The sequence below is a fragment of the Egretta garzetta genome, unplaced genomic scaffold, assembly GCF_000687185.1.
Source record: "Egretta garzetta isolate BGI_Z169 unplaced genomic scaffold, ASM68718v1 scaffold87, whole genome shotgun sequence".
In the NCBI taxonomy this organism is placed as follows: Eukaryota; Metazoa; Chordata; class Aves; order Pelecaniformes; family Ardeidae; genus Egretta; species Egretta garzetta.
Window position 1 is genome coordinate 2,947,963 of NW_009260286.1, and position 14,226 is coordinate 2,962,188.

A 14,226-nucleotide genomic window follows, 5' to 3' on the forward strand; every position below is an offset into this window, starting at 1 on the left:
ATTTAGAGGAAAAAATTGCAAAAATGAAGTATTTCCTTTCCACAGAAAAGTGCTAGGTTTCTCTTTTGAAAAGCTGTCTTTGCTAGAGAAAACTTTTAAAACTGAGCAACCAAGAACTATTCTGACCCCTGAAGCAGCTGTTTTGATGTTGCCCAGTGTTTTTTGTTTGAGTCTCTGTAGGCATCCACAGGGGTTTAGTAATTATTCCCAGTGAGAGGAGCATGATCTGGAGAGAAGTGGTTAAAAGAATACTACAAATACTTTGCCTGCCCGCAGCCCGAGTGAGTTGCTTGCCTACATTTGTGAAAAACCTTCCAAACACTTTTTCTGAATAGGTGCAAAGTGCTCTCCTGAGCCAAGAACACCTCTTTTTTGGCTGGTCTCACATCCTTTTTGGCCTGCGCTCCCTGGAGGTGCGGAGTTGAAGTTAGGGAAGTTGCACATGTGCTTGGGGATTTTGGTGCCTCTGTCATTTAACCACAAAAACAATCTTCTCTTTGAAGCACCTAGAATGCCTAATCAGGGATCAGCAGTTTCTCCCCTCAGTGGAAAAGAATCCCAGTGAGCATTCAAAAAGTTCAGTGGACTACAATATACTTACCTGCGATACTTCCCTTTTTCTCTAACTGAGCTCCTGTTACCTTCGTTCATGCTGTGTGGTATTCTAATAAAGAAACGATGACATGGATTTCCAGGATTTCGGGGATGGGTATAAGGTGTATGTGCTAGGCAGAGTGAGCAAAGACAGCAATATTTCCCCAGCCTTCTGAAGAATACTTTCTTAAGTATTCTTAAGTTACCATCCAACCCTTGCTTTCCAATGCTTACCTCCCCTCCCTCTGCCACCGAGCTCATTGTACGACAGTGAACAAAATTGCCATTTACAGCCAGATGCTGATACTGCTCTTGCAAGAGAGGTCTGACTGATTTACCTTCAATAAAGTCCCACTGAACGTAAACAGTGTCAGGCTGATACTCAGAGGGAAAGTACTGTTTGCAGTAATTACAGTTGGAAGAATCTGGCCCAGTAATAGTATTGCTTAAATAGTGGTTTCGGGTCTGTTTGTTTTTATTTTGGTATTTATATGGACTTGACTTCTGAAATATTCATGTTCCTGACACTTCTAAGTATATACCCTCAAAATGCTTTTAAGTCTTTAAAAGTAACATAGATAGTATAAATAAGTTAATCGCCCGGGTTTGTTGGTGCATCCTTTTTAAAAGCACATTTTTGCTTTGCATTGAGTTAGACCCTTTGTTTTATCTGTGAGAAAGTGGAAATGGAAGCGGCCTCACTTGATCTCTGGGGTCTATGTGCAGAGCTGCCAGTAGCATTGCTAACAAAGTGCAGCAAAGTTAGACAGAAGCCCTTTCCCCTTCCTCGATTTACCCAATTTCCAGTTAACACTGCCAAAGGCATGAAAACAGGGAGCCTGCTCCCTGCCCGTTTGGTAGGACACCCTACCCAACAGTGGGGAGAGGAGTAACACATCTTGGATCATGTGCAAAATGGCCATTCCGCCTGGCTCTGGCTCAGGTTTTGCATCTTAATTTCACTGAAGGTAAAATGTTTCTCCACTCCCTTCCCAGATAGGGAAGTTGATTTTGTTTGTAGTTCATGTTGGTTTAACAAAACTGGCCATGTTCCTTATGTTAAACAAAATCACCACAAATACTTGAACTATCCAGTACACCTCTACTACAACCCCTACAAGTTAGTGTTTAAAAATAGCATTGTGTACCCCAGATTGCCAACTGCCTCCTCTCAAAACAGAAAACATTTGGCTTCCCACTGCCCTTGGGAAGTTGAGAAATCCCAGTTCTGGTAAACCAAGCTGAGAAGCAACTTCCAAAGACCTTGCCATCAAACTGGCTGATCTCAACCATGGCAGGATCACGAGAGGGAGAAAGATGGTGTCTCAGAGAATCAGATCCCAAAGCATTTAGGGCTTCCTGGGGCACCACCAGCTCTTTGAATTCTTCCCAGAAACTGGGAAAAGTAAAGCCAAAGTACAACTGAAGCAAGTCCACAAAAAAAAAAAGTGTCCCAAACCAGTCTGTTCCCATGTCGTTTATACTATTCTTTTGTCAGGATAAGGTGGAGACGCTTTCATAATTCCAGAGAAGCCAAGTCATTTTTTATAAACCTTGATTGAAGCTAAAATTCATTCTGGGCTAACGCCTTTTAAACTAGTTTTGATCCAAGAGCAAATGAAACGATTTTCTGGTTACTGTTGAGAGATGTCACCCAGAGAGAAGCTGCTGTCTCATCCGGTGACCGTGTGTGGGAGTAATTCTGATAAAAAGTTAATGTATCAAAGATGAAGATTTCAGCAAGGACACTGGTACGGTCTTGCTTGCCATTGCATATGTGCCGGTGGTTTATAGCCAGCGCCATCAGTCCTTTGCTCTTTGCCATCAGCTGGAGCGGTGCCTGCTGATGTAATAAGATCCTAAAGTTGTTATAACACATACCAAATTCCGGAGAGATAGAGGAAACTCAATTAATATTTTTTAACTTTTTTGATTTGTTTTTCAGTGTTGACCTATGACAGCCACAGAAGAAGCATAAAAGAAACATCTCTGTAATTTATACTTCTGTGAACTGTCATATATACTGAAAGAAGTGCCAATGGAGTCAACTGCAGGAAATCTTTATTATTTTCTTAGAAACTCTTTAAAATGTAAACATCCTGTTGATACGAATCTCGGATTCTTTCGGTGTTTACTTAGCAGCTGCCATCATCGTGCAGTGTCTGAGTACACATACCATATTACAGGGTGCTAGGCTGATGAAGCCCTATTCTGACTTGGGTTTTATTTTACAGAAGCTCAAGCTGAAAATACTTCTGAGCACTTTAATGGTAAAACAGCTTAGGAGAACATTGCTGTTAACTTTAAAACTATTTGAAACTTAGAAATTGCGTAACTATTTCAAACACGGTATTGAAATGGCCGGCGAAGATAACCCACACCCCCTTTACTCTGCCCTCATCATCAGATCCCGAAAGAGGACATGTTCTAGTCATTCATACCAAGCAGGGCATTGCATCAAGAATCATAGCGAGTTTTTGTCATGTCCAGTGGTAGCTGCCATTTCCCCTTCTGAGTCAGGAATACCTGGAAGTCTCAGCATTCATTACTGCAAAAGAATAAAAGATAATCCTCTCGCCCTCATGACAGAAAAGTTAAAAAGTTGAAATATTGAAAAGTTTAAGCCCAGAAGAAAAATAGAAAGAACCTTCTATTTATTGTTTTGTAAATCTGTTTATTTTTAAGCTAGTCTCATTATTTTGGGGGCCTGACTCACCATTTTTGAATGCTTAGGTTGGCAGCTGTTTTCCACTGCTGGTACAGTGGTTGTGCTGACTCAGGATGTCTTTACAGCCATGCACGGTCCACAGGAAAACATGTACTTACAGACCCATGCAAACCTTATAGTGCACGCCAGTATTTCCTACCATTAATGAAGATCCCATGTGCCTCTGGTTACACATGGTTCGTTAATTATGCCTGCCTGCATGCTGCAATAGCAAAGCTCCTGATGTTAAAATGAAGATGAGAACATTTGGATTCCGGAAACTTCTGTTTAAATATGTCTAAAATTAATCTGTCTTAATATATTAGGAAAATAGGTAACATCCTAACATCTGTACTTTTTGTGGCTGTGTGTGGCGTAGTCAAAGAGCACAGACATTTTTGTCATGCAAAGGGACACCCTCAATGCCACAAATGACAGTCAAGTATCTGTCAGGGTTCATAGGTCCCCTACCACCACCTGGATCACTGAAAATTTACACCTTAATTGCAATCCTGCTTTTAGATTTTGTTGCATAATCCATTAATAGGGAAGTATTTTGAAAACAATTCTGAGTCCTGTTGGTAGTTTCAAATTAAGAAATATGCATGTTAAAGTTTTACATTTGTAGGCATACGCACATAGACACGCAGAAGGCACACACCAACATCTGCACACAAAATCAGCAGACAAAATAAGTGCAGCATCACATAAAGTTCCCCAGGTCTTCCTGTTATAGAACTGTTCTTAGTCGGTTATAATGTACCCAGACTTTAACTGCATCCTACCTTGACTGTTTAATTTTTTATTTCAGTCCAAAGAGTTCTGCAATATCTACAAATAAGGCTCAGGGGAAAATGCATTGTTTTCTCATGGTAAAAATTCTTGGCTTGGAGAAGGAAGCTATTCATTCCAGTGCAGAGGAGATATGTGCTGAGCTAGGATAGAGGGAACAAGTGAGAGGAGGGGTAAACAGAGAGGAGGAGGAGGAGGAGGAGGAGGCAGGGAGAACCAAAGGCTCCATTTGTTTGGCCAAAGGTAGGCTTCTGGTGCTGTATGAGGTGGTGGATTAGAGCTACCCAAGCAAGGCTGGCCTGTGAGGTACATGAGCTGCCTGTAGCAGCAGTGGACACCAAACAAGATAATGCTAGCATATCAGGCTTAAGTTGCATGAGATCATAGAATCAGGCAGGTTGGAGAAGAACCTTAAGATCACTGAGTCCAACCATTAACCTAACACTACCAGATATTTATCTATTGGGACCTGAATCGTGTTTTATGAGTTTACTTGTAGGAATCTACAGGTGCAGTGGCATTAAAGATGCAGATGACCCCATTAGAGTCAATGGAAATCTATTTAAGAAGTCAGGGTGGAATTTGGCCCTTAAATAGGGACATCTGGTTTAATTTTGGGCACTGTGGAATATCCCCATCTGCCCTCCAGCTGTTTTGCCAGAAAGCTCCTATAATATCTGTCATACTTGCCAGTCTCATGCATATGCCTCAGATATCTAGAGCATCTCAAATGTCAGTAAGTACCTACACTTAGGCAACTGAGTTCTTAGCAGAGCCTGAAGTGCAGCTTCACCCACCTTACAGTAGGCACCTGCTGTTGCAGCTGAACAGCTTTCTAAGCCTGTGGCTTTGCTGAGTGTGTCTTTCCCAACTCTGTGGTGGGAATTTGGATGCCTGGTACACATGTAAACACCACAATACAGTTACCTGTATTTAGATGTTTCTATGCTGAACTGAACCCCACCCTGACACTAAGAACAACAGATAGAAATTTGAGGAGATTCTAGACTGATAAAAAAGTGGAGGATTGCTGGGGGCAAAAGGAGCTAGGGTTGGAATTGAGTCAGAATGGGGTGGAGAAACCAGAAGACTAAAATTTGAACTCAGCAAGGCAAGAATGTGGGACTAGAATAAGAAGCAGAAGTAGTAGAAATTGGAGATGACTAGGTAACAAGAATAGAGCTGAAACAATGAGCTGAAGGTGGGTTGGGCAGTCCTGAGGCCACAAAGACAGAAGAAGTCATACTTGGAAAGACTGGACAACCAGACAGCAAGGCCAGTAGTTGGTAAATATTCTGCTCTTTTCTGCTTGGAATGGAACCTAAATTTCAAAAATCTTATCGTTCCTGTTCCTGCAGGTGCATTTGGCTATGTCTGCCTTAAAAGCAGGAGCACCACAATAGAAGAGAATTTGTAGAGGTAAATAGCAAGTGTTGAGGACCTGATGTTCCCAGTATAGGTATCTCAGAGGGTTACTACTTTAGCCAATACTTGTCTGGTCCCATGGACTGAACGTCCATTAGTGACTGGAGCTCACTAAGTGTGATCCTGAAGAGCATCTTTGCCTTAGTTTCAGTTGGAAGGAGTTCAATACGCTCCGAGACTACTCCATGATGCAAACCAAAGCACGGTAAATCTGGACAAATGTGACATTTGTTTCATGAACACACGATAGATTCAAACTAAATCACTAATTTCTGTGCTTCCCAGCAGGAAGGTGTCCCATGTTCCCCTGGCCAGAAGCTGACAGTGCTACTTCTTTCAATTACACCATTACCTTAAGGGACAGAGCCCTAAAGCAGCAGATCTAGAGGTGCTAACACTGTTGCCAATACATGTAGGTGCCACATGTAAAATAACTGTTTTTTTGTTTACCCCCTTGATGTCTAGCAGACTGTATACACAAGCTCTGCTAAAACCATTGCATTACCAAGCATTTCAAAGTTAGGGGGCACCAATCTTAATTGAGACGCTTTTTATGTATGCATTAAGTTGTGGTTTTTCATTAAAACATCGCTTTTCCTTTTTCCTCATTCATTAACCAAAAGAGCTGTGTAATGAAGGAGACAGCAGGATGCAGAACTCCTACTTCATTTGTGGGAGAAGTGGTAAAATGCCAGTTGGAAGGAACAGGGAACTATACGAAGTAAAAATTGATAGCTTCATGGTAAAGGCACCTAAACTTCACTTCCAAGAATGGGCTGTTGGTGAAATCATTAATAGTTTTCATAGATGGTCACAGTTTGTCCTCACTTTTCTGAATATCTCATTTAAGACCTTGAAATCTGTTTTACAGACGGATAGACATTGTTTCAGAGCACCCGCAAATGAAGTCCAGGAGTGCTATGCTTTGAGCATAGTCAATACCGTGTAATGTTACGCACACTGGAAAACCAGCTCTAGGTGTTTCAGACTACACTGCATACTTTCAAATGAATGTATGTAATTTGACATCCATTTCTGTGCTCCCCATCCACAAAATGGAGATAAAAATGGCCACTAAGGTGTTGCAAAACTACATTAATAAATGTGAGCATGCAAATCCTGTAGTGGTGCATGCAAGAGGAATGCACATACATAAGAAAATAAATTCTGTCTGTAAAGCATGAAATACATAGTAAATAAATCCTCAGACCACACACAGAATTTAAAATGAAAAATACTATCAAATAGCAGCTCATCAGCTGAACATCACCCTGTCAGTGGATTGAATGAGTCAAGGATCCTTTGGATCATGCAATGAAAGATTAAACTGTAATGCAGATATACCAGAGGCAAGCTAAGAATGCACATAAATCTTTTGTTTAGGCATTTCCAAATCTGTGAGTTCTCAAGTTTACAGCCCTACCTGGAGAACAGCCCATTTCACAGTTCATGCAGACTAAGCCAAGCATTTTATCCACCTTTGTAAGTGTAAATGACTTTTCATCTTTTTCTAAATGATCGTGTGATGAGAGTCTATGACTAGCCTAGCAAAATATCTAATAATCTCAAGGACTAATCCATTAAACTGGAGTTGCTCCATTTCTTTTTTTCTCAGTTTCATAATCTTTATTTTTGTATCTGTTGGTAACAGAGCCCAGGGTTAAACATAATTCAGTCAGATGTTTGGCGTTCAAAAGGCCTGGATGCAGCTGGCCATTTTACATTGGCTTTTTTGAAGAATTTTTGCTAGTGTGACATCCTGTGATTTATGAATCAAAGGCAAGATCAAAAGAAATTTTCTGCTAAAGCAAATGGCATACCTTGTTTCCAGCAATTAGTAAGTGACAAAGGAAACCAATACTGTTTGTGAACATGGGATAGTTTATGTTCTATGTTTTACATTTACGTAGAAGTATAACTTGGGTTGGTGTCTATGCAACTGAGATATTATATTTTGCATAGAGCCAAGAGTCAGTAATGTCCAAGATTTGGGTATGCTTCAACAAGACAAAAGTGAGTTAGACAAAATCTTGTAACATTTTGTGAAATGCAGTCTGGGCTCTTAGCCCACCTCTGCCCCAGTGGGTGCATTTATTTATATTCCACATGGCTACAAAAATGATGGAATTGAAGATTTTTGTGATGAAAGGAAAACTTCTTGTCCCTTAATTTATGTTAGCATTGCTCAATTATTCACTGAAGTACAGAAATGAAATATGAAACAAATGAGAGTAATGGGATTGGGCCAAGCTGTGTGTGTGATATGTTGAGCAATCAACATCCTTCTGGTACCTGCATTCAAGCATTTTAGTATAAAGGGTCCTCATCATTAATCTTGTCCCTGTATAGTTTTAAATCCATAGGTTTTTACTCTCTCCAGACAACCACTCTCCCTTCAAATACTTTATAGAAATTTAGAAACAGAGACATAGCATGCAAAGCTGAGATGAGAATGGGGGAAAATACAGAAAGGATACTTCACTGAATATGATATTTGCCTGGAATGTATTACTTTTGTGTTTAGGTGGGCCCTGTAGCACCTGCTTCATGTATGTCATTGAACAACGTTATTAGGGCAAGATCAAACAAAATGGACTCTGGTAGAATTTTAGTTTCACATTACAACCCAGTAGAAAACTGCTCATTGATCTCCGGGAGATGCCTGTGCTCTGCATGTGCAGCACTTCACAAAGATAAGGTAGAGAGTTGGGGGTGTTCAGCTTGGGGAAGAGAAGGCTCTGGGGACACCTTGCTGCAGCCATTCAATACTTAAGGGGGACTTGTAAGAAAGATGGGGACAAACTTTTTAGTAGGGCCTCTTGCGACAGGACAAGGAGTAGCAGTTCAACTAAAAGAGTGTCGATTCAGGCGAGGTACAAGGAAGAGATTTTTTATGATGAAGGTGGTGAAACACTGGCACAGGTTGCCCAGAGAGGTGGTAGATGCCCCGTCCCTAGAAACATTCAAGGTCAGGCTGGACGGGGCTCTGAGCAACCTGATCTGGTTGAAGATGTCCATTGCAGGGGAGTTGAACTAGACGATCTCTAAACTCCCTTCCAACCCAAACTATTCTATAATTCTATGATTTTAAGATTCTATGATTATAAAATTCTCCAAACAAAAAAAGTTTTGCTTCTGAGCATGACCATAATTGCTGTTATTCTATCATGACTAAGTGAATCACCTCTAGTTTACTTCTAACACCGAGGTTAAGAAAAATAGGTGCTCCTCCCACCTAAGGCCCCATCCGAGCGCATAGTTTGAGATCACACCTAACAGATGCCAGTAAGACTGAGCTACTTACAAATGTGCCGTAGCCTCCTACTTTCTCTTCATTTATATACAGAAGAAAGCCATAATGGTTAGCTCCCTCAGCCGGGACATAGCATCAAGTTTACTGGTAATTTTGCTATTTGATTAAGTAGCTAGAAAGCTGACACAGAAAACAGCTAACAGCTAGGGAAAGCACAGCAGTTTGCCTGGTTAGGGGTGGACTCCATCTACTACATATTTTGATCCATAGTAACAAATTTCTTAAGACAGACAGACTTTCATCAGCAGATCTCTCTTTTCAGAGTTAAGCCTGTACTGTGTTCCACAGTTTTAGGAAACTGAGTCACAGAGCATTTAATTGGCTTCCTCGTAACAGCAGACCTGGGAACAACCAAGAGCTACCAATTTGCTGTTCCTCACAGCGTATCTTGGGTCATGAAGCATCACTTATTTCCAAATAATTCAGTGCTCTTTGTTGGGATATTGGTTGCTTCATCAGTAACTTTTCAAATTAATGATTTGATATGCTTTGATTTCTAGCTGATTTTTTACTATGGAACTGGAGACAGCTGGTGTCCACAGCAGTACTACGATGAGATCAAAATGGATTTTCCAGACGGGGACATTCGACTTTGTGAGAAGGGGCTCCGCCACGCCTTTGTGCTAGATGCCAGCAAGGAGATGGCTGCCATGATTACAGACTGGTTACAGGATGATCTGACCAAATTATAAACACAGATTCAGTGATTAACAAGAAAATGATGTAATTATTTTGTGAACGTGTAATTTTTTGTGAAAGAGTCTGTCCTATTTTTTTCTGTTTATTATAGATTATGGCTTGTTTTCTATTGAGATGTTTTAGAGAAAGTTAAAGAGAGACTGGCTGGTCCAAAGTATAGTTTTATTGATTCAGTGGTGATGTACCTTCATCCTGTGTCTTCAGGACTCTGCAGGACTTGGCGAAGGGTGGAATATTTATTGTCTGCTAGGACTCTAGACAACACTGATACTGGATTCACTGGCTACAAGCGTACCTGGGTTACGACCACCTCACTCACCTGCTGGAGAACTGTCAGGGATGGGTTTGGGGCAGCCCGGCCGGCCTGATTTAGACAGAAATACCAGGCTGCTCTGTATGGATAAAAATCCCCCTGTGGATGGATCCTGGCAGGGGATCCTGGTATGCTGTGAAAGACCTGTCTCATCGTCCATGTAACCCTGGAGTGTGACAGCCGGAGCAGCCCAAGGCCCCAGGACAACCCTCGTGTTGTCTCCTCGAGGTCAGATGGGGTTGGTGGTCAATCAGAGGTCGGGCTGAGTACAAGGGAGATGTGTAGATGAGGTGCGCAGTTTCTCCAAGTCTCAGAAGGGGTTTAGGGTGCTGCCAGGACTCCACAGGGTATTAAAAATACCGTAAGGTAACTGAGGGTGCTCAGCGAGGGAATACGTGTGGAGCTCTTACCTGGAACATGGCCAAGTGTTTCATTTTTCGATCGACTGTAGAGAAGGGAAAGGACACTGGTCAAAAGTGCCAGTATTAAGAGGTTAAAATGGATTGCAGAATCCGTATGTAACTACTTACAGGTGGCCTCGCTCTCCTAATGAAGTCCATGAGAACAGTGCTTGCTCAGCCACTTTAAAGAATCAGAGCAGTTTTGATGCATGCCTAAATTTCAGTTCTTTACTCTGAGGACTGAAGTATGAGACTTTCTGCCAAGCCACAAATTAGATAAGTCCACTGTGAGAAAATGGCTATTACTCTGCCATGGTTGCACCCGTGAAGTGGCATGAAATGGCATGAGATGTTACTACTGAGCACCAGATCCTTGCTGTAGCACGTTGCTGGCAAGTACACTGTCCCTCACACTTGTTCATCCCTCTCCTTTACAGATAGCAAAAAACTAGAAAAAAACATCCTACCAGTTGTGATAACAGAAGAAGTTACAGGCAATAGCTGGAAAGGAAAATCATGTAAGTAAGGGGAACAGAGGCAAGTGCAATCAGGAAAAGCTTTCTAGCCATGAAGCTGCGAAATAGTCTCCCTGTGGAGTTCATAGAGACATTTATAAATAAAAAAGCCACTACAGAATATGGTCAGGGGAAGTTCTGCCCTTGCAAACAGATGAATTTAGATGATGCGTTGAGTATTTAACTTACAGGATTTATTAACAGTTTTGATGTGGAAATGGTACTGGAGAACATTCTCTGACGCAGAAAGACCGATTAATCCTTACCTTTCTTACACAAGTATATACACACCTTCCACTTCTCTCTAAATCCCCCTTGAATCCTTCACTAATACTTAGAGCAATTTGTAATAAAATTTGGTTTCTGGATATTTTGGACTAGTTTTCAAACCTGCAGACAGACAGTGGATTTAAGTGACCTTCTTTGCATCAGAAACTGGTTTAGCTTTTGAGACTAAGCCAGTGGATTTTCAGAATACACTGCCGCGTCATGAAACAGATACTGATGCTTGAGGCAGAAATGTCGAGACCACAGCTGCAGCAGCATGGGGAGGAACCAGGTACGTTCAAAGTGAAGGGACTGTGCCCGCGCGACCGATTCTGTTTTACTGGAGACTTTCCTCCTTTTTACGGGGCCATATTCAGTCGTGTTCAAAACAATTCTCGTGCTCACTTTAGAAATCCATCGTTGTATGTGTCTGTGTGTGTTTTAAACAGCCCCTGGGTGTTGGCATGCATTCCTGTCGACGGCCTTAGGGCAGATGCTAAATGCATCTGTTGGCCTAGGTGCTCCCTAGGCAGGGGGGGACGGCTGTTCACATATGTGGATATACGTATATATGTACACGTGTATATATATATACATACATATGCACGTTTGTATGTTAGCAGCATAAAAAATACTGTTCACGCGGTTGTTTTGGTTTACACGTTGATCTGGTTGAACGAAACATTTGTTCTTCAAAGTATACGGAAGGACTCGGTTTGTAAAAGATCAGCTGTTGTAGTGGATCTCCTGAGGACAGAAAAAATATTGCATTTACCAAAGATGACAAGCAACTATTAAAGCCTGGAAACTGAAGCACCTATGAGAAGCAGTCGTTTACAGTGCATTATTCGTATACTTTGTATGAGGAATTAATTTAGCAATACTTGTACTTGACTTGTGTATGCCTTTTATACAAATGTTAATCCATTATGATAAATCCTACTGACTGCATTAAGACCTAAACTGAGATTAGATCTGGTCAGTGATGGCCAGATCTACTGCAGGATAATGCCTTACGATTTTCTTAAATGAATTTTCTCTAAGATTATCAAAACCATGTTGATTCAATTGCTACCTTCCTCCTAGAAGCTGTTACTGTAAGGCTAAGATCTAAAAATTTGCTACTCTATTAATTGCAAAAAAGCATGAGTCTGTTTTTCAGAGCTGTATTTCCTAGGAGGAGCAGATCTCACACACTGAGGATCCAGCTCCTCTGAAGCCCGTGGTGGTCACCATGACCCCAGGCAAAGAGTGTCAAAAGTGCTTATGGTCCAAACGTGCCAACTTACCATGAAAATACCATGTGGTCTTGCCTGTTTTAGACTATTTTAGAATTCTTGGGAAGCCTATCACAAGTGAATTGACTGTATGCGGTAGCACCTAATCTCTGCCATTCACATTTGTGCTTAATCCTCACCACACGAGTGACCCTGCTGGCTTCAATGACTTCGACTCATGTTCAAGTGTTTTGCTAGATCGATACTTTTATGAAAAAGTACACAACTCCAATAACAAAAATAAAGACATTTATGGTAAAACGTAACTTGATTCTTTATTTTGATAACTTTAGTCTTAGTTCACCTTCTTCATTGCTTCATGCATACAAAATTTACAAAAATACTAGCCAGACCCCAAATTTCACATGCAATATAGGCATCTGCAAAGTGCAGGGAAAATCAGTGGGTGGGAGGCACCTGACTCATGTAGGCATTTTTATCCAGAGCCACTCCAAAGTCCTCAGTCAGTGTTTCCCGTTGCTCCCTCCAGCGCCGTGTTCGCCGCTTTGAATGAGCTCTCAAGTGTGTGGATTAGTGAGGTTTGTCCCTTCGGGAAGCTTGATAAGGGCTTGCCCAGTGTTTATAGCAAAGAATTTGGAGTTGGACTCCAAGCTAAACGCCAGTTTCTTGACTCACAGGAGACAGATGCATACATGAGCCACAACATAATCTCTTCTCTGCAGTTGAGGTCATTTACGTATTTATTTTACAGAAAATGGGTTTATATGTGCATCCACTCCCTGTCCCTTTCTTTGGTCTAGCTAATTGCCAGCAAAGACTTTAAACAAGATGTTCAATGTTATCATTAATAAAGTTGCTCAAACTATTCCTGGGTTTGGATAAACTTGCTAGACCCAAGAGACTTGTTTTACTCTGTGTCACAGGCCATGCTCAGGCTCCCGACTGCACTGAGTTTCTGAGGCTCTTTGCTTGCAGGCAAGTCTTCTCTTTCTTGGCATGTTTACAAAATAAGAATCCAGAGAGCATTCATGAATGACTGGGAACCATTAAACCAGCATATATTTCTGGAACAGCTGATGGGGTTTGAGTACAAGCAGCAGATAGAGCAGTCACAGCACAAGCCCGCTGCCAGAAGCGATCGTTGCTCTCAGTAGCATCGTGCAGAAGTTACGAAACGGGCTAACACGCATGATGAGGGGACTGGAGCATCTCTCCTACGAGGAAAGGCTGAAAGAGTTGGGCTTGTTCAGCCTGAATAAGAGAAAACTGAGAGGGGCCCTCATCAACACATACAAATATCTTAAGGGTGGAAGTCACGAGGACGGAGCCAGATTCTTTGCAGTGGTGCCCAGCGACAGGACAAGGGGCAATGGGTACAAACTGAAACATAAGAGGTTTCAGTTGAATATGAGGAAGAACTTCTTTACTCTGAGGGTGACAGAGCCCTGGCACAGGCTGCCCAGGGGGGTTGTGGAGTCTCCTTCTCTGGAGATACTCAAAACCCAGCTGGCTGATGTCCTGTGCACCCTGCTCTGGGTGAGCCTGCTTTAGCAGGGGGGTTGGACCGGATGATCTCCTGAGGTCCCTTCCAACCCTTGCCGTTCTGTGATTCTCAGATGGGACCGGCACAAGAGATTTAATTAAAGACTGTTTTCAAGGGCTTAAGCTGATAGTAAATGGACTAGTTTTTTCCATTCCACCTCTTGCAGGAACGTGCCTGCAAGAAAGTAATTGTGTTGTGGAAAGTAGTTTGCAGTGGCTAACAAATTGCAGAATGTTGTCTAAAACATCTGGCTCACTCTGTATCTGACTGCAGCGCCTGCCAGTCAGATGCTCGAAGGAGATTTTTGGCCACCCTATTTGAAGCAATTCACAATGAAGGAGGCAGCGGGGGGTGCCCCCCACTCTCCCAGTTTAGGAACATTTTCAACAAACTCACCTTAAAGCCCCCAAGCTCTAAAA

General features: G+C 41.9%; 1 protein-coding gene across 1 annotated transcript in view; it reads left to right on the forward strand.

Moving 5' to 3' along the window:
* Positions 1-11,605, forward strand: part of LDAH (lipid droplet associated hydrolase) — a 130,465-nt gene extending 118,860 nt beyond the window's left edge. The window contains exon 7 of the mRNA XM_009642527.2: positions 9,332-11,605. Coding sequence (XP_009640822.1) covers positions 9,332-9,523 — 192 coding nt within the window. The 3' untranslated portion in view covers positions 9,524-11,605. The remainder of the gene's footprint in view (positions 1-9,331) is intronic.
* Positions 11,606-14,226: the final 2,621 nt, after the last annotated feature.